The 26,549-nt window shown below is 43.1% G+C and overlaps 1 protein-coding gene across 24 annotated transcripts in view; it reads left to right on the top strand.

Annotated features, from left to right (window-relative positions):
- The window catches only part of DTNB (dystrobrevin beta), a 388,582-nt gene that overhangs the window by 68,443 nt on the left and 293,590 nt on the right, over positions 1 to 26,549 (top strand). For all 24 annotated transcript variants that reach the window (XR_012157855.2, XR_013635525.1, XR_012157851.2 and 21 more), the window contains one exon: positions 20,780 to 20,934. Coding sequence is in view for 6 of the 24 variants with exons in the window: in XM_073335462.2 (XP_073191563.1) it covers positions 20,780 to 20,934 (155 nt within the window). In the remaining 18 variants the exon portion in view is untranslated. The remainder of the gene's footprint in view (positions 1 to 20,779; positions 20,935 to 26,549) is intronic.

Here is a 26,549-nt window from a genome sequence, read left to right as displayed (position 1 = left end):
CTGATCATCTGCGCTGGAACCCTGATTCTGCCCTACATGTACTGTTCCCATGTTGCTGACCACTTCTGAGAAAATTCAGGGACTACACTGAATTTGTAGTTAGTGTGTTGGACTAGATGACCTCCTGAGGTCCTTCCAACCCTGATATTCTATGATTGATTCTATGACTTCCTCCTTTGTAAATGTGACTTTGTTCTTTCCATTCTTCTTCGAGTGCTGTCCCTGTGGTGCTTCATTTCAGGTGGCGGTGCGTCCCAGTGCTGTTGATCAGAGATTTTTGCTAGCAGCTTCTCGTCGGGGCGCACGTGCGCAGTAGCTGTCTCGCAGCACTGCTGATGCCTCTTCTGGCATGCGCATGCCCGACCCCCCCAGTTCCTTCTCAACTGTCCTCGGCTTGAATCATAGAATCATAGAATCATAGAATATCAGGGTTGGAAGGGACCCCAGAAGGTCATCTAGTCCAACCCCCTGCTCAAAGCAGGACCAATTCCCAGTTAAATCATCCCAGCCAGGGCTTTGTCAAGCCTGACCTTAAAAACCTCTAAGGAAGGAGATTCTACCACCTCCCTAGGTAACGCATTCCAGTGTTTCACCACCCTCTTAGTGAAAAAGTTTTTCCTAATATCCAATCTAAACCTCCCCCACTGCAACTTGAGACCATTACTCCTCGTTCTGTCATCTGCTACCATTGAGAACAGTCTAGAGCCATCCTCTTTGGAACCCCCTTTCAGGTAGTTGAAAGCAGCTATCAAATCCCCCCTCATTCTTCTCTTCTGCAGGCTAAACAATCCCAGCTCCCTCAGCCTCTCCTCATAACTCATGTGTTCCAGTCCCCTAATCATTTTTGTTGCCCTTCGCTGGACTCTCTCCAATTTATCCACATCCTTCTTGAAGTGTGGGGCCCAAAACTGCACACAGTACTCCAGATGAGGCCTCACCAATGTCGAATAGAGGGGAACGATCACGTCCCTCGATCTGCTCGCTATGCCCCTACTTATACATCCCAAAATGCCATTGGCCTTCTTGGCAACAAGGGCACACTGCTGACTCATATCCAGCTTCTCGTCCACTGTCACCCCTAGGTCCTTTTCTGCAGAACTGCTGCCTAGCCATTCGGTCCCTAGTCTGTAGCTGTGCATTGGGTTCTTCCGTCCTAAGTGCAGGACCCTGCACTTATCCTTATTGAACCTCATCAGATTCCTTTTGGCCCAATCTTCCAATTGGTCTAGGTCCTTCTGTATCCTATCCCTCCCCTCCAGCGTATCTACCACTCCTCCCAGTTTAGTATCATCCGCAAATTTGCTGAGAGTGCAATCCACACCATCCTCCAGATCATTTATGAAGATATTGAATAAAACCGGCCCCAGGACCGACCCCTGGGGCACTCCACTTGATACCGGCTGCCAACTAGACATGGAGCCATTGATCACTACCCGTTGAGCCCGACAATTTAGCCAGCTTTCTACCCACCTTATGGTGCATTCATCCAGCCCATACTTCCTTAACTTGCTGACAAGAATACTATGGGAGACCGTGTCAAAAGCTTTGCTAAAGTCAAGAAACAATACATCCACTGCTTTCCCTTCATCCACAGAACCAGTAATCTCATCATAAAAGGCGATTAGATTAGTCAGGCATGACCTTCCCTTGGTGAATCCATGCTGAGACGGGATCCATGCTTGAGACGGGTCCGTTAGCAGTGTCCCTACGAACTATAGAAAAATATAGTTTTAGATTGTTAAATTAGTTTAATTAACTCTAGTTAGTATTAGATTAACATAGCAGTAATATCATAGTTAGTTAGTTAAAAAAAAATCATTTTTTCCCTTTAATTTCATCCCCAAATCCCAAAGAGGGAAGCTTTAAAAATGTCTGGATCCCCAGCTTTTAAAAGGTGTGCGTCTTGTAATGATGCCATGCCAGTCACTTTGTGTCTGCTGCCTCGGGGAATCACACATTCCTCAGAGGTGCACTCACTGCAACAGCCTAAAGGCAAGGGCCAGGAGAGATAGGGATCTCTGTCTGAAATTAATCTTGACAGAGACAAGCTCTTTTCCGCAAAAACTGATGAAGTCCTTCACGCAGTGAAGGACTCAAGAGCAATGTTACAGACCCTAGGGATATACACACCACCTAACAGGAGACAAAGGTACCAGCCCTACAATAGGAGCAGAGACAATATGTCTCAAAGCCAGCAGAGACCGTACGATGCACGGGGCCAAAGAAACTGAATACAGAGATGTCGACAGAATCAATCACAGAACGCGACGTTCCCAACAACCACTAAATAAGCTGCAATTTTGAAGCATTGATAGAGGGTCTGCATGACCTCCCCATAACACCAGTGTCAATGACTAATACCCAAATCTTTGGGTTCTGACTCAGACCATATTATAGCAACTGGGCCTCCATCACCTTGGACCAGTGGGTCTTAGAGATCGTTCAAACAGGCTAAACCATCCCCTTTACATCATTCCCGCCTACCCATCCACCTTCCCCATCCCTCTTTAGGGATTCTTTCCACGAGCACCTGTTGAGACAAGAGGTACATCACCTTCTACAAATAGGTGCAGTGGAACTGGTTCAGTCACAACACAGAAGGAAGGGATTCTATTCCCATTACTTCCTGACCCAAAAGAAAAATGGAGGATGGAGACCCATCCTCAATCTAAGGAGACTCAACAAATTCATCCATGCCCACAGATTCAAAATGGTCACCCTGAGCTCAATCATCCCTACGCTGGAAGAAGGGGACTGGTACGCAGCCCTCAATCTACAAGACGCATAGTTTCATGATACAATCCATCCATCTCACAGACGCTTCCTAAAGTTCACAGTAGGACAAGAACATTTCCAATACAGAGCGCTACCATTTGGCCTCTCAACTGCACTGAGAGTATTCACCAAAACACTTGCGGTAGTAGCGGCTGACTTACGCAGAAGTGGGATACTGATATTCCCTTACTTAGACAACTGCCTACTCAAAGACACCACAAAGACAAAAACAGAAGGAAGCATTCAAATAACCACCTCTCTCTTTCACTCCCTGAGACTTCAAATCAATGAAAAGAAATCCACCCTAGCTCCAGTGCAGCAACTAGAGTTCAATGGAGCTCACCTGGACTCCCTCACGGCCAGAGCATCACTTCCAAGGCTACGTTTCACCACTATGACCTCCCTTATATCAGTGATCTCACAGTCCATGGGTACATGTGCGAATATGCCTACAACTGTTGGGACATATGGCTGCTACCACATTCGTTGTAAAACACTCCAGGCTACACATGCGGTGCCTTCAGAGATGGCTGAATGCAGTATACAGCCCACAAAGACACAGTCGAAACAAGAGAATCACACCCACAGGAGAGGTGATACAATCACTATGCTGGTGGAGAAACCCAACGAACGTTTGTTCTGGTGTACCATTCCAACAAGAGCCACCATTTGTTCAGATCACGACAGATGCCTCCCTGATTGGATGAGGGTGCTCAGCTGAAGCAACATACAACACAGGGCAAATGGTTCCGTGTGGAAACACATCTACACATAAGCCTGCTCGAACTATGTGCGGTCCGCAATGCATGCTGCCACTTCCTTCCTCTCATAAGAGACCGAATGATACAGATCCTAACAGACTACATCGCATGTATGTTCTATATCAACCGCCAGGGTGGGGCATGATCCCACTCTGTATGTGTGAAAGCTCTAAAGCTATGGAACTGGTGCATAAGGCACAACATCACTCTCACAGCATCATACCTACCGGGCTGCTTGAATATCATGGCGGACACTCAAAGCAGACAGTTCTCCCAAGAACACGAATGGAAACCGAATGACAAAATAACACATCATATTTTCCAAGATAGGGATCTCTGTTGATAGATCTGTTTGCGACACGAGCAAACAAGAAATGCCCAAAGTTCTGCTCACTTGCAGGACAGGGAGTACAATCACTGGGAGAGGTATTCCTTATCAAATGGAACGCCCCTCTCCTATATGCCCTCCCATCGATTCCTCTGATCTCCGGAGTCATACACAAGACATGAACCGACAGAGCCAAGCTAATTCTTATAGTGCCAACATGGCCCAGTCAAACTTGGTTCCCTTACCTGTCCCGCATGGCACTATGCAAGCCGTTCACTTTCCCCATCCTACACAATCTCCTCTTACAGGACAACGATCAAATCCTCCATCCAGTTCCAGGCAAACTCCACCTGAAGGCATGGCTCCATCCTGAGGAATTAACCTGTTCTGATCAAGTAAAACAAGTACTGATTAATAGCAGGAAACATACCTCCAAAAATGGAAAAGGTTTTCCCTCTGGTACCAAACCAAACAAATATCTGCACAACAGGCCCCACTTCTGATCATCCTGGATTACCTACTATCCTTAAAAAAACTTTGGACTGGCTACGAACTCGATTAAAGTTATCCTCATGGCCATAATGGCCTTCCACCAGCAGGTGGATGGGACATCAGTATTCACCCATCCCATTACTAGGAGGTTCGTAACGGGGTTACAGAACATGCACCCGGATATCCGTGAACCCACACCATCATGGGATTTAAACTTAGTGCTCAAATGTCTAACCAGAAAACCATTCAAACCCTTAGCACTGTGTTATTTACTTCATTTATTTATGAAAGTGGCACTCTTGATAGCCATCACATCGGCACGAAGAGTGGGTGAGATGGGGAGACTCATGGCTCACCCCCCATACACAATATTCTGTAAGGACAAAGTCACTCTGGGGATGGACCCAAAATTCATGACCAAAATATAGTCCTCATTCCACCTAAACCAGCTGATTCACTTACTTACATTCCATCCAAAACCACACAGCAACCCCCAAGAGGCGGTGTTACATACATTAGATGTCCACCATGCCCTGGCCTTTTATCTGGACAGAATGAAGGACTTTCGTAAATCTCCCAGACTATTTGTATCAATGAAAGAAAGATCTAAAGGTGTGGCTATATCCATGCAAAGACTATCTAAGTGGATAAAACTGCATCCAATTGTGCTACTCCCTATGTAACACAGCAGCCCCAATGCGCATCAGAACACACTCAACGAGCTGTAGCAACTTCCATAGCATTCCTTCACAACGTACCCATCATAGAGATATGCAGAGCAGCCACGTGGACATCTGAACACACATTTGCTAACCATTATGCTCAGCTCGAGCACAGTCACAAGGGTAGGCTTCACGGCCCTAGCCGCAACGACAGACTCAACTCTGAAGTCCCTTCCATCCTCATGAGGGCATTGCTGTACATCCACCTGAAGTGGAGCACCCACAGGGACAGCACTCGAAGAAGAAGGGAAGGTTACTCACCTTGTGCAGTAACTGAGGTTCTTCGAGATGGGTGTCCCAGCGGGTGCTCCAGTACCCACGCTCCTCCCCTCTACTTTGGAGTAAGAACTTAATGCTCCACGATAGAGAAGAAACTGAGGGGGTTGGGGTGTGCGTGTGCCAGAAGAGGTGCCAGTGGCTCTGCAAGACAGCTAGTGTACACGTGCACCCCGACCAGACACTGCTAGCAAAAATCTCCCATCGACAGCGCTGAGACTGAAGTGGAGACCCACAGGGACACACATCTTGAAGAACCTCAGTTACTGCACAAGGTGAGTAACCTTCCCTGCTGTCATATACTGTATCTTGCCTAAGCAGCTTACTTTTCCACTCTGGTTGACTCATATGCCCACAACTCTCCTGCTCCCTGCCATCCCTCTTAGCCCAAAATCTTACTAAGATTGACACCATCTGGTGTGAGCCCTCCTCCTTTCATCCGCACTTCCTTTCTTTTCCTTTTTCCTTTCCCTTTCCTGATCTCCATTCCTCCCCTTCTGATCATTCCTAATCTCTTCCTCATCTGGTTTCTTTTGTCTCACGTTCAGATATATTCCACTGTCTCCCCCACAATAAAATAGTCTCCCCACTCTTGCTTCACTGTCTACTCTCTCTTCTGTCCCCTCCTTTTCAAACCTGGACTCCTTCAATGTCTGGTCTACTCTTGGTGCCTTTATTTCCTCATTATAAACTGTGTCCTTGATATGTTCAAACTGGGGATTGAGTTTGATTGAAATTATATGGCTTTTGGACATCTAGCGAAAAGCCTTTTTGACTTAACTGAGTTACACCTGTTCAAAAAAATGTCACAAAGTATAATTTATACAATTGTAAGTGGCCGTGTGATTGCATATGCCTGTGTAAGTGCTTTTTAAATTCTTTGGATTCTTTTGCCTTCCTCTGTCGCATGGGGCACGGGTCACTTGCTGGAGGATTCTCTGCTCCTTGAAGTCTTTAAACCACTATTTCAGTAGCTCAGACATAGGTGAGAGGTTTTTCGCAGGAGTGGGTGGGTGAGATTCTGTGGCCTGCGTTGTGCAGGAGGTCAGACTAGATGATCATAATGGTCCCTTCTGACCTTAGTATCTATGAATCTATAAGGTATGTATGAAAACCTCATTACATTCAACTGGGAATATGCATTTGGGATGAGGCTCATATGCTGCTATTAATGTGCACTTTTAATGCAAAAAAGTGTACATTGCATTAGACACGGGATGGTGTTTCCCTTACTGAATTTGCATCTTACGCAGATGAAGTAATAGTCTACTGTTTTCTAGAACACAGGTTCTCAACCTTTTTCTTTCTGAGGCCCCCCCAACGTGCTATAAAACCGTCACGGCCCACCTGGGCCACAACACCTGTTTTTCTGCATAGAAAAGCCCGGCCGGTACTGGGGGAAGCAGGGCAGTTACCTGGGCTCCATGCTAAGTTGCTTGGGCTTTGGCTTCATCCCTGCCTGGCAGGGCTCGGGCTCAGGTTTGGGCTTTCAGCCTTAGGCCCCAGAGAGTCTAACACCAGTTCTGCTTCGCAGACCCCCTGAAAACCTGCTCGCAGACCCCCGGTTGAAAACTACTAGTCTAGAAAATACTTTAGTCATGGAGTTTTTGTTTTACCATAACTTTTTTTAAAATGTAGGAAATTCCATACAAAAATCTTTCTTAAAAATTATTAAGGTTTCAAAGTTGAAGGACATCAGTTGATGTTTCTTGATACATAAGAAAGGCAATGGTCCATCTAGCCAAGAATCCTGTCTTCCAACAGTGCCCAGTGCCATATGCTTCAAAGGGTATTCAGAACAGGACAATTTTGAGTGATCCACCCCGCATCATCCAATCCCATCTTCTGGCAGTTGGAGATTTAGGGCACCTGGAGCATGGGGTTGCATTCCCGACTGTCTTGGCTAATAGCTATTGATGGACCTATCCTCCATAATTTGCCTAATTCTTTTTTGAACCCAGTTATGCTTTTGGCCTTTACAACATCCCCTGGCAACGAGTTCCACAGGTTGGCTGTGCGTTGTGTGAAGGAAGTAGGTTTTTTGTGTGTGTTTGTTTTAAACCTGCTGCCTATTAATTATATTGAGTGATCTGTAGTTCTAGTGTTATGTAAAGGGGTAAATAACACTTCCTTATTCTCAAACTGCACAGCAGTCATGATTTTACAAACCTCTCTCCTATCCCCCCTTACTCGTCTCTTGTCTAAGCTGAAGTCCCAGTCTTTTTAACCTCTCCTTGCATAGAAGGATCATTTCCGTTGTCCTTCTCTGCACCTTTTCCATTTGTAATATATCTTGTTTGAGATAGGGTGACCAGAGCCGCATGTACTATTCAACGCATGAGTGTATCGTGGAGGTATATAGAGGCATTATGATATTTTCTGTTTTATTATCAATCCCTTTCCTCATAGTTCCCAATGTTCTTTTAGTTTTTCTGACTGCTGCTGCATATTGAGCAGATGTTTTCAGAGAACTATCCAAGATATTTTTCTTGATTAGTAACAGCAAATTTAGACCCCATCATTTTGTATGTATAGTTGGGATTATTTTTTCCAGTGTGTATAACTTTGAACTTCTCAACTTTGATTTTCATCTGCCATCTTGTCACCCAGTTAATTCAATCCTTTTGTAACTCTTTGCCGTCTGCTTTGGGTTTAACTATCTTGAGTAATTTAGTATCGTCCGCCAATTTTGCTACCTCACTATTCACTCTTTTTTGCAGATTGTCTATGAATGTGTTGAACAACACTGGTGTCAGTACAGATCCCTGGGGGACCCTGCTATTTATCTCTCTCCATTGTGAAAACTGACCATTTACTCCTATCCTTTGTTTTCCTATCTTTTAACAAGTTACTGATTCATGAGAGGACCTTCCCACTTATCCCATGATTGCTTAGTTTGTTTAAGAGCCTTTAGTGAGAGACCTTGTCAAAGGCTTTCTGAAAGTCCAAGTATAATATATCAACTGGATCACACTTGTCCACATGTTTGCTGACACCCTCAAAGAATTCTAATAGGTTGGTGAAGCATGAGTTCCCTTTACAAAAGCTGTGTTGTCTCTTCCCCAGCATATCATGTTCATCTGTGTCAGATAATTCTGTTTTTTATTATTATTTCAACCAGTTTGCCTGGTAGTGAATTTAGGCTTTACTGGCCTGTAATTGCCAGGATTGCCTTGAGAGCCTTTTTTAAAAATCAGCTTTACATTAGCTACCCCCTAGTTATCTGGTTCAGAGGCTGATTTGAGCGATAGGTTATATACTATTGTATGTTGAAGTTAGATTTTCAGTGATATTGAAGTTAGGTTTTCAAATCCTCATTCCACGCCACTTCGGAAGGTAAATTTCAAACACAACTTGGCCCAAAATGAATCATGGTTCCACAGGACTTCTCTCTCTCATTATCTGAGTGCCATCCAACCTATGTACTGAATAAGATAGAAGTAGTCTTGTAGAAATGGTTATATATCACATCAAAAACAAAATGTTGAAAGAATGTTAAGGTTATAAAATCAAGCACGCAAAAGTTGATAAATTCCAGAATTAATGTTGTCCTTGCAACTTTATTTGGCTCCTTTGTGCATTTACATTATGATGCAGACTTCAATTACATGATCACATACTGTTTCCTCCACAGGACCCCTGCCTCCATCAGTGAACATGGGTAGTTGCTCAATATTACTTTTTTTCCTTCTCATTCAGTGGGTGGCCATAGGCCTCATATGATATACACCAGTGGTGGGTAACCTGCAGCTCATGAGCCGCATGTGGCCCATCAGGGTAATCCACTGGCAGGCTGCGAGACAGTTTGTTTACATTGACTGTCCGCAGGCATGGCCGTCCGCAGCTCCCAGTGGCCGCAGTTTGCCGTTCCCAGCCAATAGGAGCTGCGGGAAGTGATGCGGGCCACAGGGACATGCTGGCTGCTGCTTCCCGCAGTTCCCATTAGCTGGGAATGGCGAACTATGGGCACTGGGAGCTGCGAACAGTCAGTGTAAACAAGCTGTCTCATAGCCCGCCTGCGGATTACCCTGACGGGCTGCAGGTTGCCCACCACTGATGTATACTCTCCAAACCCAGTACTCAGTACAAAATTATTAATTTCCTGATGAGTGTTTCCATGGATCTCTCACTGTAGCATCTGAGTGCTTCAGAAATTCATGAATTTACAAGTAGAACCTCAGAGTTATGAGCACCAGAGTTACGAACAGACCAGTCAACCACATACCTCATTTGGAATTGGAAATTCGCAATCAGGCAGCAGCAGAGACAAAAAAGAAAAGGCAAATACAGTACAGTGGTGTGTTAAACATAAACTACTAAAAATAATAAAGGGAAAGTAAAAATTTTTTTTGACAAGGTAAGGAAACTGTTTCTGTGCTTTTTTCGTTTAAATTAAGATGGTTAAAAGTAGCATTTTTCTTCTGCATAGTAAAGTTTCAAAGGTATATTAAGTCAGTGTTCAGAAAGAACAACCGTAATGTTTTGTTCAGAGTTATAAACAACCTCTATTCCCGAGGTGTTCATAACTCTGAAGTTTTACTGTATCTTCACAGCACACACAACCTTAATACTGGCTTTTCCTAATTTTTGAGTGCTTAACTTTGTAAATATAATGCTCTTAGGGCTTGTCTACACGGCAAGATACTGTGTGCCAAGCCAGAGTGTGAATCTGTAGTGCAACACTTCGCTCTGCTGTAATGTCCTGTGTTGTAGACACTGCTTTAGTGCAGTGAAAGTCTCAAGAGTGTGACTTAGTGTACTACTACTTGAAAGTGTAGTATACTAATTCACACACTGGGATTTTCAGTGCCCTTTAGCAGGTCCATGCAGTGAGTTAGTGTGTGGCAAGCTAGTGTGCTGTAGATTTGCACCCTGGTGTGCCATGCTCTGAGTTGCTGTGTAGTCAAACCCTAAGTGTGGTTCTTTGAGCTGTTTGTCCACATATATTCTATTTGTGATGCACATGTGCCTCATAATGCAGATTCACATCAGATTCTTTTGGCCTGCAGTGTCTGTTGAGCTATATGTTCATCCTGAATGCCCTTGTGACCCCACAACTGAGGGAATAAAGGGCAGAGTGGGCCCAACTGTCCCTCAGTTCTTTCATCAATTCAGAATCCAGATCATATAGGACTCTGCAGTACTGGGGAAGGAGCATGGGTTTTGAAATACATGTGGACAATGTACCTTAGAGACCCACAGTTACTATAGGATAAGTAAAAAGAAAAGGAGTACCTGTGGCACCTTAGAGACTAACAAATTATTTGAGCATAAGCTTTCGTGAGCTACTTCAAGTGAGCTGTAGCTCATGAAACCTTATGCTCAAATAAATTTGTTAGTCTCTAAGGTCTACAAGTACTCCTTTTCTTTTTGTGAATACAGACTAACACAGCTGCTACTCTGAAACCTATAGGATAAGTAACTGTTTTCCCTCAGTCACTGGTACTTGTTACAGGTGATATGGGCTCTCATAGCTTAATTGTGAGCCTCTGTTTTTGGAGTCGTTCAAGACCAAGTGTCTCAGACTAACCTCTGTTGTAGGTTAGTGTGCCCAGAGTTGAATGGAAAGCTGCTAGCACAGGTTGGCACTTGGTCTGGATGAAGAGTAGACTTTTGAACTTTCTTAGTACGTTAAGATTTAATAGGTTTTTTCCACTGTATGGAGTGGAATACAATGTTTTGGGTTCATTTCAATTTTAAAATATCAGAATATCAGTACATGCGATATAACAATAGTTACATTTACAATTGCAAAATATCTTGTAGCAGCATAAAAAAATTAAAATACCAGCTGATATGAAACAGATGCTTTTTTTATTTGGAAAGTAAGATTATGAGGCCTCAACTGGAGTATTGTGTCCTGTTCTGGGCACCACATTTCAGGAAAGATGTGGACAAATTGGAGGATATTCAGAGAAGAGCAACAAAAATGATTAAAGATCTAGAAAGCATGACCTATGAGGGAAGATTGAAAAAAATGGGTTTGTTTTATCTGGAGAAGAAAAGACTGAGAGAGGACATGATAACAGTTTTCAAGTATGTAAAAGGTTACAAGGAGAAGGGAGAAATTTTTTTTCTTCTTAACCTCTGAAGCTAGGACAAGAAGCAATCCACTTAAATTGCAGCAAGGGCAGTTTAGGTTGGACATTAGGAAAATCTTCCTAACTCTCAGAGTGGTTAAGCACTGGAATAAATTGCCCATTGGAGTTTTTTAAGAGCAGGTTAGACAAACAATTGTAAGGAATGGTCTAGCTAATATGTTGTCCTACCATGAGTGCAGGAGACTGGACTAGATAACCTCTCGAGGTCCCTTCCAGTCCTATGATTCTATGTGGTACATTTTAGTTTGGTCATTAATGAATGGAAGTTGTGGCCTTGCTAGTGTATCTTTGTTATTTATCGGTGTAGGTAATTAATCTTTAGTTATTTTTAATAAGAGAGTTATATAAAGGAATGTGTGATGGGTTTCAGATTTTGATTTTTTTTGTGGAATACTGGGAATATTATAATAATGGCTGTCAAATTGTAAGTACATTATGTGACAGGGTCGGGTCAGATGGCTACAGGAGAGTGATCTTATTGGGATCCAGGAAGTGGGTTGGCAAAGCCCGCCCACTGCTAAAGGATCTCCCCCCAACCTAAGGGGGGGGGTCCACAAGACCTGGAAAACCAAATAATTATGGGGGACAACTAATGAACAACAGGGTACAGGAGGGTGATAGAAGGCAGAAATATTAACCCTAGGTTAAGTAGGTCCCTTTCCCCTGGGTAAGGTAACAGGGAAGTTTCCAGAACAATCAGGAACTTTCTGGAAACAATTAAGGCAGACAGGCTGATTAGAACACCTGCAGCCAATCAAAAAAACTGCTAGAATCAATTAAGGCAGGCTAATCTGGGCACCTGGGTTTTAAAAATGAGCTCACTTCAGTTTGTGGTGCATGCGAGGAGCTGGGAGCAAGAGGTGCAAGAAGCTGAATGTGAGAAGGTGTACTACTGGAAGATTGAGAAGTACAAGCATTATCAGACATCAGGAGGGAGGTCCTATGGTGAGGATAAAGAAGGTGTTGGGAGGAGGCCATGGGGAAGTAGCCCAGGGAGTTGTAGTTGTCACGCAGCTGTTACAGGAGCCACTGTAGACAGCTGCAATCCACAGGGCCCTGGGCTGGAACCTGGAGTAGAGGGTGGGCCTGGGTTCCCCCCATCCCTCCATCCCCCCAACTCCCTACTTGATACGGGAGGAGTTGAACTGGACTGTGGGTTCCACCCGAGGGGAAGGTCTCTGGCCTGTTCCCCGATCCACTAGGTGGATCAGCAGAGACTGCAGGGATTGTTCTTCTTCCTTTCCCCATGCTGTCCAGTGATGAGGCTGAGTGAACGGCAGATTTGAGCCACGAAAGTGGCCAAACTGAGAGCTGCCGTGAACCTCTGAGGTGAGCAAATCCACCAATAAGTGCAGGACCCACCAAGGCAGAGGAGGAACTCTGTCACAATATTTATAACGTTAGGACAGCTTAAAGTTTTTTTTTAATGTAACTTTTTGGTCTTATGTAGAGTATTCTTGATTGTTTTTCTGTTTTTAAAAAAAGCATAGCTACAGATCTAATTCAGTGTTAATTAACTTTTGCCTGGCTATTGAGTATTAAAATTATTTCTAAGAAGTTTAGAATTTGTATTTGTAGTATCTTTAAAAATATTAAACATATAATATATAATTTCTCCCCATCAAAGCCAACAGCTTCTTCCCTCTCCTTCCCTCCCACAGTCACAAGGGCTCTCTCATTATCTTCCACCCATAACATCACCCAAAACACAAACATCCTACATCTCTGTCCTAGGTTATCTCAATTGTAACCCTTGCATGCCACTTTTTTCGTTCTCTTTGCATCCCATCCCTGGCATCTCTCTACTATATTGAAACACCTGATCACCACCTGCATCTTCCTTTGCTTGCTGAAGCAGATATACGGCATTGGTCTCTCCCATCTCTTGCTCCTACCTTCCTGTATACCTGAAAATTCATCCTGCCCCTACACATCTCCTTATACCAGCATTACATCAGTACTCAAATAAAAGTGCAAAATTTGAACCATACCAGATAATTTCCGGGTTAATTCCTGCCCGGACCACCATTCCCAAATATTCCCTACTTTCATTCAGTTTATCCTTTAGACAGCCCTCTGGTGAAGTTTGTTCATTCCAAGCAATGTACTCTTTAGAACCTGCCAACAGAGCCTCTCACAAACCATGACTTTGGCTTTGTCTTCACTAGGGAAAAAGGTGTGTTCTTAACTCAAGTTAGCTAGCATGAGAGAATATCCTAGTGAAGACCAGGCAGTTTGTACTTTTCACATGAGTCAGCAGGTCAAGATAAATCCTAGGCTCCTGTATAGTCTGCTGAAATTACAAACTCAACCTGCTGAAATTAGAAACTGCCTGGTCTTCACTAGGATTGTACCTCATGCTCACTAACTTCAGTTAAAAACACATCTTTTTTCCTAGTGAAGATGCACCTTGTTGGGTTATGAGGTCCTATTCCCCTTCTCTGTCCTCCAAAATGTCTGTGAGGTAAAGATTAGATTTCCCGCATACCTACCTGCAACTCAGTGATTATGCGAATTTCAGCCTCAAGGCAATTCTCTTCACTGCATCACATCCCACTATTTCCCTACCTTATTTTTTGGTTTTACTGGCTCCTCTACTGACTGGATCTTTAAGTGGAGCATCAGTGCCAAACTGTGTTTGGGTTACTAAGTTTTGCTTGTTTAAATGTTGTGGTTTTCAATTTAATTTTTTGTCCTGATAGTATTTTACCAGCTTCCTCACAGGATTTTTGATACAGTTTAGGCCTCAACATCTGCTTTGTAAAAAGGTAATGTTGACTATGCCTCCTGTCATGAATCTACTGGTGGTTCAATACCCCAGCCTTCCTGTGGTCCCTTTCAGAGCATCAGTATTCACCAGACCTTAGGTTTAGCTTTATACAAAGGCGAGCCATGCATCCCCATGACTAAGAGACTGGACCGCCAAGCTATAGTATCACCGGTTCTCACTGTGTGCTCTACAGTGAGTGGAAATGAGTTCAGACTCCTGTTAGACTTTACCCCTCCAAGAAGCAGTGCAACGAATAAGTATTTGCAGTGATGCAAGGCAGGCTTTTCAAAACAAACCAGCATTTATTAGTACTTCTGGGGGAATTCTACACCAAAAATTTAAAAATTCTGTAAATTTTATTTGTCAAAATAACATTATATAATCATGACCATTTTAATTATTTTGGTAATTTATTTCAAAATACCTGTCAGCAAGTATGTCTAACAATACAAACACACACAAAAATTCCCCCAAGGAGTAGAGAATTAAAGAAACCCCTAGGACAACCCAGTTCCTGCTTCTCTGCCCCTTCCTTCCTCAGAGCCCAGATGCGGGGCCAGGCACTCACACCCCTTCCACACTCACCCCACCCCGAGCCCAGCAATGCCCACCCACACAGACCACCTCTCACCTCCTCCCATCTAGAGCCCAGGTGTGGGGCCTCCCCTGGCCCAGATACTCTCATCCCCTCTCCTCCAGAGCTCAGTTGTGCCCCCCTCACCTCTGGACCAGACAGTCACAGATCCTATCCTCCTAGATCCCAGGGATCCAAAGGGAGAAACAGCCTGATGCTGGGTCCCGGCTTGCACAGATTTTCCTGTGTGCTGCCGCCTCCTTCCTTCAGGGCCTGCTGGGAATTGCAGGTCCTGGAAACCCTGCAGTTCCCTCCCCCTTCCCCCAGCAGAGTCTTTTATTTGCAAGCTGGGCTCTGCAGGGTCCATCATTCCCTAGTGGCAACCAGCATCTTTGTAGCCCATTTCTGTGGGGGGGAAAAAAGGAAATTCTGTGCATCCAACACTAATTTCTGCAAAATTCTTTATTGTGCAGTGGCACAGAATCCCCCCCGGAGTATATTAGTCAGCTGACATACAGTATTTAAGAGCCGAGGTTAGAATGGTAAAGCAAAGCTTAATTCATGAGCAACTTCCCTTACTTTCCATGGTTTGATGAAGCTGGTCTTAGTCTCTGTTCCTTTCTGACCCTGTTGTGTGTCTGTCTGTCAGCAACAGCAAACTTAAAACCCAGTTTCTTCACACTAGTCCCAGCTGCTGGGGATTTTCCTCTTTGCTTTCCTGACAGAGAGTTGGAGGAAATAACTTATTCTTGGCTGGCAGTCGTTAGGAATTAATGTCCAGTTGTTAGGTCTTCTGTTGTTTCTTTTGAGCACTCCATTCATATGTGGATAGTAGAGCTGGTTGGAAATTTCCAGCTAAACTTAACTACATCAGAAAAATGCAGATGGGGTAGAACAAAATATTTCACCTAATTTATTACAGATTACCCTCAATGGTCAAAATTCATGCCTTATTTCCTGTCTGAATTTGTCTAGCTTCAACTTCCTGCCATTGGACTTTATGTACCTTTGTCTCCTAGACTGAAGAGCCTATTATCAAATATTTGTTCCCCATGTAGATACTTATAGGCTGTGATCAAGTCACCCCTTAATCTTCTCTTTGTTAAATTAAATAGACAGAGCTCCTCAAGTGTATCACTAAAAGCCATATTTTGTAATCCTTTAATAATTCTTGTGGTTCTTCTCTGAACCCTCCCCAGTTTATCAGCATCCGATTTGAAATGTGAACACCAGAACTGGGATATAATATTCCAGCAGTGGTCACACTAGTGCCAAATACAGAAGTAAAATAACTGACGCTGTCAATTAATCGCAGTTAATTCAAATGGTTAACTCAAAACAAATTAACTCAAAATTAATAGTGATTAATTGCTGTTTTAATCGCACTCTCAAACAATAATAGAATACCAATTTAAATTTATTCTAAATATTTTTGGATCTTTTTCTACATTATCAAATATATTGCTTTCAGTTACAACACAGAATACAAAGTGTACAGTGGTCACTTTATATTCTTTTTATTACAAATAGTTGCAATGCAAAAAAAAAATATTTTTCAATTCATCTCATGCAAGTACTGTAGTGCAATTTCTTTCTTGTGAAAGTGCAACTTATAAATGTAGATTTTTTTGGTGTGTTACATAACTGTGCTAAAAAGCAAAACAATATAAAACTTTAGCGCCTATACGTCCACTCAGTCCTACTTCTTGTTGAGCTAATCGCTAAGACAAATAAGTTTGTTTACATTTATGGGAGATAATACTGCCTGCTTCTTATTTACAATGTCACCTGAAAGTGAGAACAGGCATTCACAGGGGACTTTTGTAGCCAGAGTTGCAAGCTATTTATGTGCCAGATATGCTAAATATTCCCAAGCCCCTTCATGCTTTAGTCACCATTTCAGAGGACATGCTTCCATGCTGATGACGCTCATTAAAAATAATGTGTTAATTAAATTTGTGATTGAACTACTTGGGGGAGAATTGTATGTCTCCTGCTCTGTGTTTTTTGTCCACATTCTGCCATATATTTCATGTTATGGCAGTCTTGGATGACGATTCAGCATGTTGTTCGATTTAAGAAAACTTTCATTGCAGATTTGAAAGAGTGCAAAGAAGATACAAATGTGAGATTTCTAAAGATAAATATAGTACTCGGCGCAAGGTTTAAGAATCTGTAATGCCTTCCAAAATATGAGAGGGATGAGGTGTGAAACATGCTGTCAGAAGTGTTAAGAGCAACACTCAGATGCAGAAACTACAGAACCTGAACCACCAAAAAAGTAAATCAACTTTCTGTTGGTGGCATCTGACTCAGATGATGAAAATGAATGTGCATCAGTCTGCAATTCTTTGGATCGTTATCAGGCAGAACCTGTCATCAGCATGGAAGCATGTCCTCTAGAATGCTGGTCGAAGCATGAAGAGGCAGACAAATGTTTAGCATATCTGGCAGGTAAATACGTTGCAATGCCGGCTACAACACTGCCATATGAATACTTGTTCTCACTTTCAAATAAGAAGTGGGCAGCATTACCTCCCATAAATGTAAACAAACTTGTTTGTCTTAGCGATTGGATGAACAAGAAGTAGGACTGAGTGGACGTGAGGAGAGGCGCTAAAGATTTATATTGTTTTGTTTTTGAGCACAGTTATGTAACAAAAAATAATTTTACATTTGTAAGTTGCAGTTTCACAGTAAAGAGATTGTAGTACAGCACCTGTATGAGGTGAATTGAAAAATACTATTTCTTTTGTGTATCTTTTTTACAGCGCAAATATTTGTAATAAAAAAATATATAGTGAGCATTGTACATTTTGTATTCTGTGTGGTCATTGAAATCAATATATCTGAAAATGTGGAAAACATCCAAAATATTTGTAATAAATAGTATCTATTATTGTTAGTGCGATTAAAACTGCAATGAATCACAATTCATTTTTTTAATCCTTTGACAACCCTAAAAATAACTTTTCTACTCATACTCAAGATCCCCCTGTTTACTCATCCAAGGATCAAATTAGCCTTTTTGGCCACAGTGGTGCAGTGAGAGCTCAGATTCAGGTGATTATCTACCATGATCCACAAATCTTTTTCAGAGCCTTCCCTGAAGGCAGCTGGGAAGCTGAAAAATTCTGTTTTAAGTTCTCCTGAAACAATTTTCCTTAAAATCCCTTTCCTTGAAAATGTTCACATTTTTGATATTCCTCCCTGCTCCAGGATGAAACTTTTTTTGTTAAAATGCAAAAAATTTTGTAGAAAGGGTTTATTTCCCCCTTGTCAGCCAGCTCTGTGCAATTCTTGATTGTTTATTGTTACCAATCTTAACATGCTTATGTGCCTGGACCTAGAGAAAGAGGGGTTAACTCCTTCACACCCAGTGGGTATGAATACAAAGCGAATAGGTTAATTGAGTCATAGATATTGTTAATAAAAATATCAGTACTGTTCCTACATTCTCCATGTCAGATGTTGCGCTGCGTGCATGTGTTCTTTCTGCATGCTGCAGCGACTCTGGCCAGATAGCCTATACAGCAGGCTCCAATCGAACTGCCCAATAAGACCACAAGACCCGTTCTAATAGTGAAGGAAATCGGTCAGGTTTATTGCTGACAAAGAATGGCCTTGGTTTCCCAGATCAATTTCAGCTTAATAAGTCGCAGGACTTTCCACTACCCCGTAAGGACGAAGGGTTAAAATGAGGTATCCCATCATTTATAGACTGAGACAAACAATCAGGGATAAACAACTTAAGTATCACCTTACATGTTTCATGACATGTTTGTTACCTCCCCTTGTACTTTCCTCCTGATTAGACAAAGCATCTCTATTAGAATCATAGAAAATTAGGGTTGGAAGAGACCTCAGAAGATCATCTAGTCCAATCCCCTGCTCAAAGCAGAACCAACTCCAACTAAATCATCCCAGCCAGGACTTTGTCAAGCTGGGCCTTATAAACCGCTAAGGATGGAGATTCCACCACTTCCCTAGGTAACCCATTCCAGGGCTTCCCCACTCTCCTAGTGAAATAGTTTTTCTTAATATCCAATCTAGACCTCCCCCATTGCAACTTGAGACCATTGCTCCTTGTTCTGTCATCTGTGACTGCTGAGAACAGCCAAGATCCATCCTCTTTGGAACCCCCCTTCAGGTAGTTGAAGGCTGCTATCAGATCCCTCCCTCACTCTTCTCTTTTGCACACTAAATAAGCCCAGTTCCCTCAGCTTCTCCTCATGTGCCCCAGCCTCCTAATAATTTTCGTTGCCCTCCGCTGGACTCTCTTCCAGTTTGTCCACATCCTTTCTATAGTGGGAGCCCAAAACTGGACACAATACTCCAGATGTAGCCTCACCAGTGCCAAATAGAGGGGAATAATCACTTCCCCGGATCTGCTGGTAATGCTCCTACTAATGCAGCCCAATATGCCATTAGCCTTCTTGGCAACAAGGGCACACTGTTGACTCATATCCAACTTCTCATCCACTGTAATCCCAGGTCCTTTTCTGCAGAACTGCTGCTTAGCCAGTCGGTCCCCAGCCTGTAGCAGTGCCTGGGATTCTTCCATTATAAGTGCAGGACTCTGCACTTTTCCTTGTTGAACCTCATCTGATTTCTTTTGGGCCAGTCCTCCGATTTGTCTAGGTCACTCTGGACCCTATCCCTACCCTCCAACATATCTACCTCCCCCCCAGCTTAGTGTCTTCCGCGAACTTGCTGAGGGTGCAATCCATCCCATCATCGAGATCATTAATGAAGATGTTGAACAAAGTTGGCCCCAGGGCAGACCCCTGGGTCACTCTACTTGATACCAGTTGCCAACTAGACATTGAGCCGTTGATCACTACCCATTGAGCATGACAATCTAGCTAGCTTTCTATCCACCTTATAGTCCATTTATCCAAGCCATACTTCTTTAACTTGCTGGCAAGAATACTGTGGGAGACCATATCAAAAGCTTTGCTAAAGTCAAGGTATATCACGTCCACCGCTTTTCCCATATCCACAGAACCAATTATCTCATCATAGAAGGCAATCAGGTTGGTCAGGCATGACTTGCCCTTGGTGAATCCATGTTGACTGTTCCTGATCACCTTCCTTTCCTCCAAGTCATAGAATCATATCAGGGTTGGAAGGGTCATCTAGTCCAACCTCCTGCTCAAAGCAGAACCAATCCCCAACTAAATCATCCCAGCCAGGGCTTTGTCAAGCCTGATCTTAAAAAAGAGCTTCAAAATGGATTCCTTGAGGACCTGCTCCATGATTTTTCCAGGGACTGAGGTGAGGCTGTAGTTCCCCGGATTCTCCTTCGTCCCTTTTTAAAAACTGGGCACTATATTTGCCTTTTTCCAATCATCCGGGACCTCCCCCCATCGCCACAAGTTTTCAAAGATAATGGCCAGTGGCTCTGCCAATTCATCACTTTTGTCAAACCATCTTATCGTGTGCGAGGTTGGAGTGTGCTTGTGCTGGGCTGCTGGAATGTGTTTACGTCATCCAGGGTGTTTAGCCATGCCAGCAACACTGGTGCTGAGTTCATGTTCTGCATGCTGACTTGCAGGCAAGCGTCTCCTCTTGACAGGGCCTGACCATTCCTTATAGCATAATTTTTGCTGACTTTGATTCAGGCCTTTCACCAGGACCATGCTTCAGGCTCTCTCTTTCTACTACACTCCACACATCCCAAATTCACCTGTCTTGCCTTCAACATATTAGGCTTTGAGATTTTTGGTACATTGGAAAAATATATTGTATAGGAATGTGGGGAGAGAACCTGGAGGATATATAATAAATGAAGTGCATTCATGTTCAGTTTTATATTGTATCTTTGAAAGAAGTAATATAAAATGGGTGTTCCTGGTAAACAAGTAGAAATAGATTGCATAACTAAAAAAAAAAAAACTTTTGTGGTGGAAAGCATAATACATTTTTCAGTAAACTTATATTTACTCTAAGGTTTTACTTTATTTTGTTCTTCTTATAGATATTTTCTCCCAAATGTCAGATTCCAATGGATTGATGATATTTACAAAGTTTGATCAGTTTTTGAGAGAAGTTTTAAAACTTCCAACAGCTGTATTTGAAGGGCCTTCTTTTGGATACACAGAACATTCCGTACGGACATGTTTCCCACAACAAGTAAGAGTTAACAAAATGTGATTGTATATTGCATGTTGAAATAGTGCAGCCTTCTAAAATCCAGCGGCTTCGTCTGTTACGGTTTGTGTGCACATTCTGTTTCAGATTGTGTGCCGTGTACACCAAACCCTTCTAAGAGGGTCTGAGTAAATGATAGCAGAGTGCTAACTCCACTGTAGTTAAGGCTGAAATCAGATTTCTGTTTAAAGCTTAGCAGTAAATGCTCTAAAATCATCATGGTTACTTGGGTTGCTTTTAAATTTGATGCATCTCTCGGGGGAGTGGGGTTCGGTTACTGATCCAAAATTGGGGCCATTTGAACAATGGGTTCACCTTCGACTGTTGGCCCTATTGGTGCTCATGTTCCTTTGATCAGAGACTTTCAGTAGCCCTGCCCACTCAGTTTGTGCATGCACCCTATCTGTCCTTGTGCCCCTCATAGCAAGGGTACATAGGGCAGTGTTGGGTGAAGAGCCCTCAGTTCCTTTCTCAGTAGAAGGGCTGGACTCCAGTACAGCGTTTCAAACAGCAGAGGCACAGGGTATGTAGTGTAGCAGGCATCAGTCCGGTGCGAGCCTAGATGGGAGAGGGGCCGGAGTGCAAGCTGACGCAGACTTTTATTTCCAAGGAGTCAGCGTGCAGGTGCCAGAGCAACGGTCCGGACTGCTCCAGCCGTGCTATCCCCCGGCCAAAAGACAGCAACTGGCATCTCCATAGGGAGGTGTACCCCCACAGTTTGAGAACCTCTGTGTCAGACCTATTGTTTTAGGCTGTATTTATCTCCATGGGGTGTTCTCATTCACTTGAGACAATCACACTGAGATGAATGGGCTGCTTCACACCTCTCAGAGCCTGTTATGCTTTCAGGATTGATGGGGATCTGGATATGGTAAGGCGGTTACTGATGATTAATTTCATGCTGTATTACAGAGGAAGACCAACTCTTCCACAATTAAGATTGAGAAAACATTTCTATTTAAGGGATGATTTTTCTAAATTCCAATACCTGTATGGGTCTGAGATTGTCTTGAAATTTGTGTGCTTTATGAGAGTGGGAGTTAGGATTAGTGAGCCAAATTTGGGGTTATTTGAGCAAGAGGTTTCTGAGATACAGACCCGGGGGGGGGGGGGGAGCTTATGAAATTCAGCGTCTACCAGTGTTTTTATTTTTTGTTTCACACCAGGCTTCTAAAATGCTAATGACTTAATGGGATGGGAAGGGCAGGGTGAGCTGGAGGCGGTGGCGGGAGGGCTGTATGTTGTAGGGAATAGTTGGGAGACGGGGTGAGGAGAGAGAAACACCAGTCTTCTTTTGGATGCTTTAAGTTACTGTAACTACCCGTGTAATAAAACTGTCAAGTTTTTGGAACATAGACTATGTCTGAGATTTCTCTCATCAACTCTGTTAGCAACTAAACACTGCAGATATTTCAAAGCACAACCATTATCCTCTTCCCACTGCAAAAAAGAGTACAGGGGGCAGGAGGGCACTTTGGAATCACAGAGCAATGGAGTGGCTTAGAGGAGCGAACAGTAGACTGGGACTTAGAAAACCTGGGCTCTGTTCTCAGCTCTGCCACTGGAGTGCTGGGTCACTTTGGCCGGGTCACTTCACCTCTGTGTGCCTCAGTTTCCCTATCCATAAGGGAGAATAACGATATTTCCCTTCTTGAGATCTACTGATGAAAAGTGCAATGTAAAAACTAGTTATTATCAAATACCTATTCTCAGGAGCATCTGAACTACACATACATGATAATTACAACTGCCTCAGTGACCCCTAATGTCTACCAACAACTTTTCTTTCTGCTAGAAACACTAGGAAATTAAATGGCAAAAACTTTGTTAATGCAGTTTTAAAGTTGCCTAGATACAGCTTATGCCTTTCCAGAATGTCAATTTCAGCAAAACTCAAATTTATGAAAACCAGGAAATACAGAATTAAGATACACACCCGCGCAACCTAACTATGCCCTCTTTGAGTGGTGCCCATTACAGCGCATACTCTCTCTGCCTTTGCCCTGTATTGAACAAGAGCTCTCACACTTAAACTCTCACACTTAGCTTACTCCACAGAAAGAATAGTGTAGCTACTACATTTTACAATTCCTTCAACCTTCTTATGACCCCTTCACCCTTCCGCACACAGTACCATCAAACACTCTACTTTCACTTACCCTTCCTTAAACTCACAACCCACACTCATCTCCCACCTAACTGCTGACAATCCCCATGGCAGGAAAATCCCTGTGCCCTGTCAGTGACACAGCTTATACAACACAGTGATGAAATGAGGCATACCGGATCTCCCAAAGCACACATGCAGTTCTTTCATTTGATACACACACACACACACACAGGGTCAGGGAGAGCTCATCCCTTGACTCCTAGGCTACAGCCCTCCCCAGAGATCATGATCACAGCTCTACTTATTCCTTCACCATTCAATAAAGCTACAGCTAACACAGTGAAGGCAGCTGGAGTTTACGCAGATGATTCCCAGTGGCTATTGCCAGCTCCAGGGAGGCAGAGGTAAGGTTACATAGCTGTGTACCTTAACTCTGTATTTCCTGGTTTTCATAAATTTGAGTTTTGCTGAAATTGACATTCTGGAAGGACAAGAGCTACCACGGGGCAACCTTAATTCTGCACTAATTAAGTTTTTTGCAATTTAATAAAAATAATGGGCACTGTCTTTACTGAGGCAAAAAGGGGACTTGGCACAATTCTAGTGCCAGATTAAATTCACTGCTTCAGAAAGAAGGCTTATGCATAGTTTGATCAAAGACATTTTTGTGATAAGAGTGTGACACTTTTGGGGGGTTTGCAAGTCACCTACTTACTCCCCTGCCTCCAGCGTGAGGGAGTTTCTTGTGGTAGCTGGATGTCAATTCTGTGCTCCTGCTAGCCCTTCAGCCACTCAAGCACACTCCCCAAGGCTCTATCAGCCCGTACTTTGCCTTGCAGGTTAAGAATAGGGGCACCCCAACTCCAGAGCCACTCCAAAGCATTCCCTGTAGCATCTGGTCCCTGTCGCTGGACATTCACAGTAATTACCAGGTTCACTACTCCCAAGGGAATAGGGTACACACGCGCACACACCCACCCACCCACCTTGTTTGATTCAACTAAGCATCAGCTCCAATATAACACCACAGAACTGTAATCTATAGTAAAATCAAATGGAAGTTTATTAACTAAGGGAAACACTAAAACATAGTGAGCACAGGTAATAAGAATAACAGGTAACATATATAACAAAAGTATAACACACTTAACTTTAACATGCATAGGAAAGATAGGAAGTATGGCAAGAGACCACCCTCACTTAACCAGGAGATCTTCAGTGATCTAAAAATCAAAAAAGAGTCCTACAGAAAGTGGAAACTAGGTCAGATTACAAAGGATGAATATAAACAACACAAGTATGTAGGGACAAAATTAGAGAGGCCAAGGCACAAAACTAGATCAAACTGACTAGAGACATAAAGGGTTACAACAAAACATTCTACAAATACATTAGAAGCAAGAGGAAGACCAAGGATGGGGTAGGACCGTTACTTAACGAAGGGGGAAAACAGTAACAGAAAATGTGGAAATGGCAGAGGTGCTTTATGACTTCTTTCTTTTGGTTTTCATCAAGAAGGTTGACGGTGATTGGATGTCTAACAAAATGAATACCAGTGAAAATAAGGTAGGATCAGAAGAGGCTAAAATAGGAAAAGAACAAGTTAAAAATTACTTGGATAAATTAGATGTCTTCAAGTCATCAGGGCCTGATGAAATGCATCCTAGAATATTTAAGGAGCTCACTGAGGAGATATCTGAGCCATTAACGATTATTTTTGAAAAGTCAAGGAAGACGGGAGAGATTCCAGAAGACTGGAAAAGGGCAAATGTAGTGCCCATCTATAAAAAGGGAGACAAGGACAACCCAGGGAATTACAGACCAGCCAACTTAACTTCTGTACCCAAAGATAATGGAGCAAATAATTAAGCAACCAATTTGCAAATACCTAGAAGATAATGTGATAAGTAGCAGTCAGCATGGATTTGTCAAGAACGAATCGTGTCAAACCAACCTGATAGCTTTCTTTGACAGGGTAACAAGACTTGTGGATGGGGGGCGAGGGGGAAGCGGTAGATGTGGTATATCTTGACTTTAGTAAAGCTTTTGATACTGTCTCACATGACCTTCTCATAAACAAACTAGGGAAATGGAACCTAGATGGAGCTACTATAAGGTAGGTGCAAAACTGGTTGGAAAACCGTTCCCAGAGAGTAGTTATCAGTGATTCACAGTCCTGCTGGAAGGACATGATGAGTGGGGTCCCGCAGGGATCAGTTTTGAGTCTTGTTCTGTTCAATATATTCATCAATGATTTAGATAATGGCATAGAGAGTACACTTATGAAGTTTGCGGACAATACCAAGCTGGGAGGGGTTGCAAGTGCTTTGGAGATTAGGATTAAAATTCAAAATGCTCTGGACAAACTGGAGAAATTGTCTGAAGTAAATAGGGTGAAATTCAAACCAGTTGCACACATACCAAATGGGAAATGACTGCCAATGAAGGAGTACTGCAGAAAGGGATCTGGGGGTCATAGTGGACCACAAGCTAAATATGAGTGAATGGTGTAACACTGTTGCAAAAAAAGCGAATATCGTTCTGGGATGTATTAGTAGGAGTGTTGTAAGCAAGACACAAGGGTTTGGGGTGTAGGAGTTGGCTCTGGCCTGGGGCTGAGGGGTATAGGGTGCAGGAAGGGGCTGGGACAGGGGGTTGGTGTGTGGGATGCAGGATGCTCTACTCTGTGCTGATTAGGATGCAGGATGCTCTACTCTGCGCTGATTAGGCCTCAGCTGGAGTATTGTGTCCAGTTCTGGGCGCCACGTTTCAGGAAAGAAGGGGACAAATCTGAGAGAGTCCAGAGAAGAGTGACAAAAATTATTCAAGGTCTAGAAAACATGATCTATGAGGGAAGACTGAAAAAAATGGGTTTGTTTAGTCTGGAGAAGAGAAGACTGAGAGGGGACATAACAGTTTTTAAGTACGTAAAAGGTTGTTATGAGGAGAAGGGAGAAAAATTGTTTTTCTTAACCTCTGAGGATAGAGGTTAAACCAGCTTGGCTTAATGGTGAAATCCTAGCGGATCTTAAACATAAAAAAGAAGCTTACAAGAAGTGTAAGGTTGGACATATGACCAGGGAAGAGTATAAAAATATTGCTCGGGCATGTAGGAATGATATCAGGAGGGCCAAATCGCACCTGGAGCTGCAGCTAGCCAGAGATGTCAAGAGTAACAAGAAGGGTTTCTTCAGGTATGTTGGCAACAAGAAGAAAGCCAAGGAAAGTGTGGGCCCCTTAATGAATGAGGGAGGCAACCTAGTGACAGAGGATGTGGAAAAAGCTAATGTACTCAATGCTTTTTTTGCCTCTGTCTTCACTAACAAGGTTAGCTCCCAGACTGCTGCGCTGGGCATCACAAAATGGGGAAGAGATGGCCAGCCCTCTGTGGAGATAGAGGTGGTTAGGGACTATTTAGAAAAGCTGGACGTGCACAAGTCCATGGGGCCGGACGAGTTGCATCCGAGAGTGCTGAAGGAATTGGCGG

The sequence above is a fragment of the Lepidochelys kempii genome, chromosome 3 (genome assembly GCF_965140285.1).
Source record: "Lepidochelys kempii isolate rLepKem1 chromosome 3, rLepKem1.hap1, whole genome shotgun sequence".
Classification (NCBI taxonomy): domain Eukaryota; kingdom Metazoa; phylum Chordata; order Testudines; family Cheloniidae; genus Lepidochelys; species Lepidochelys kempii.
The sequence above is the reverse complement of the archived record's forward strand: the minus strand, read 5'-3'. Positions and strand labels throughout refer to the sequence as shown.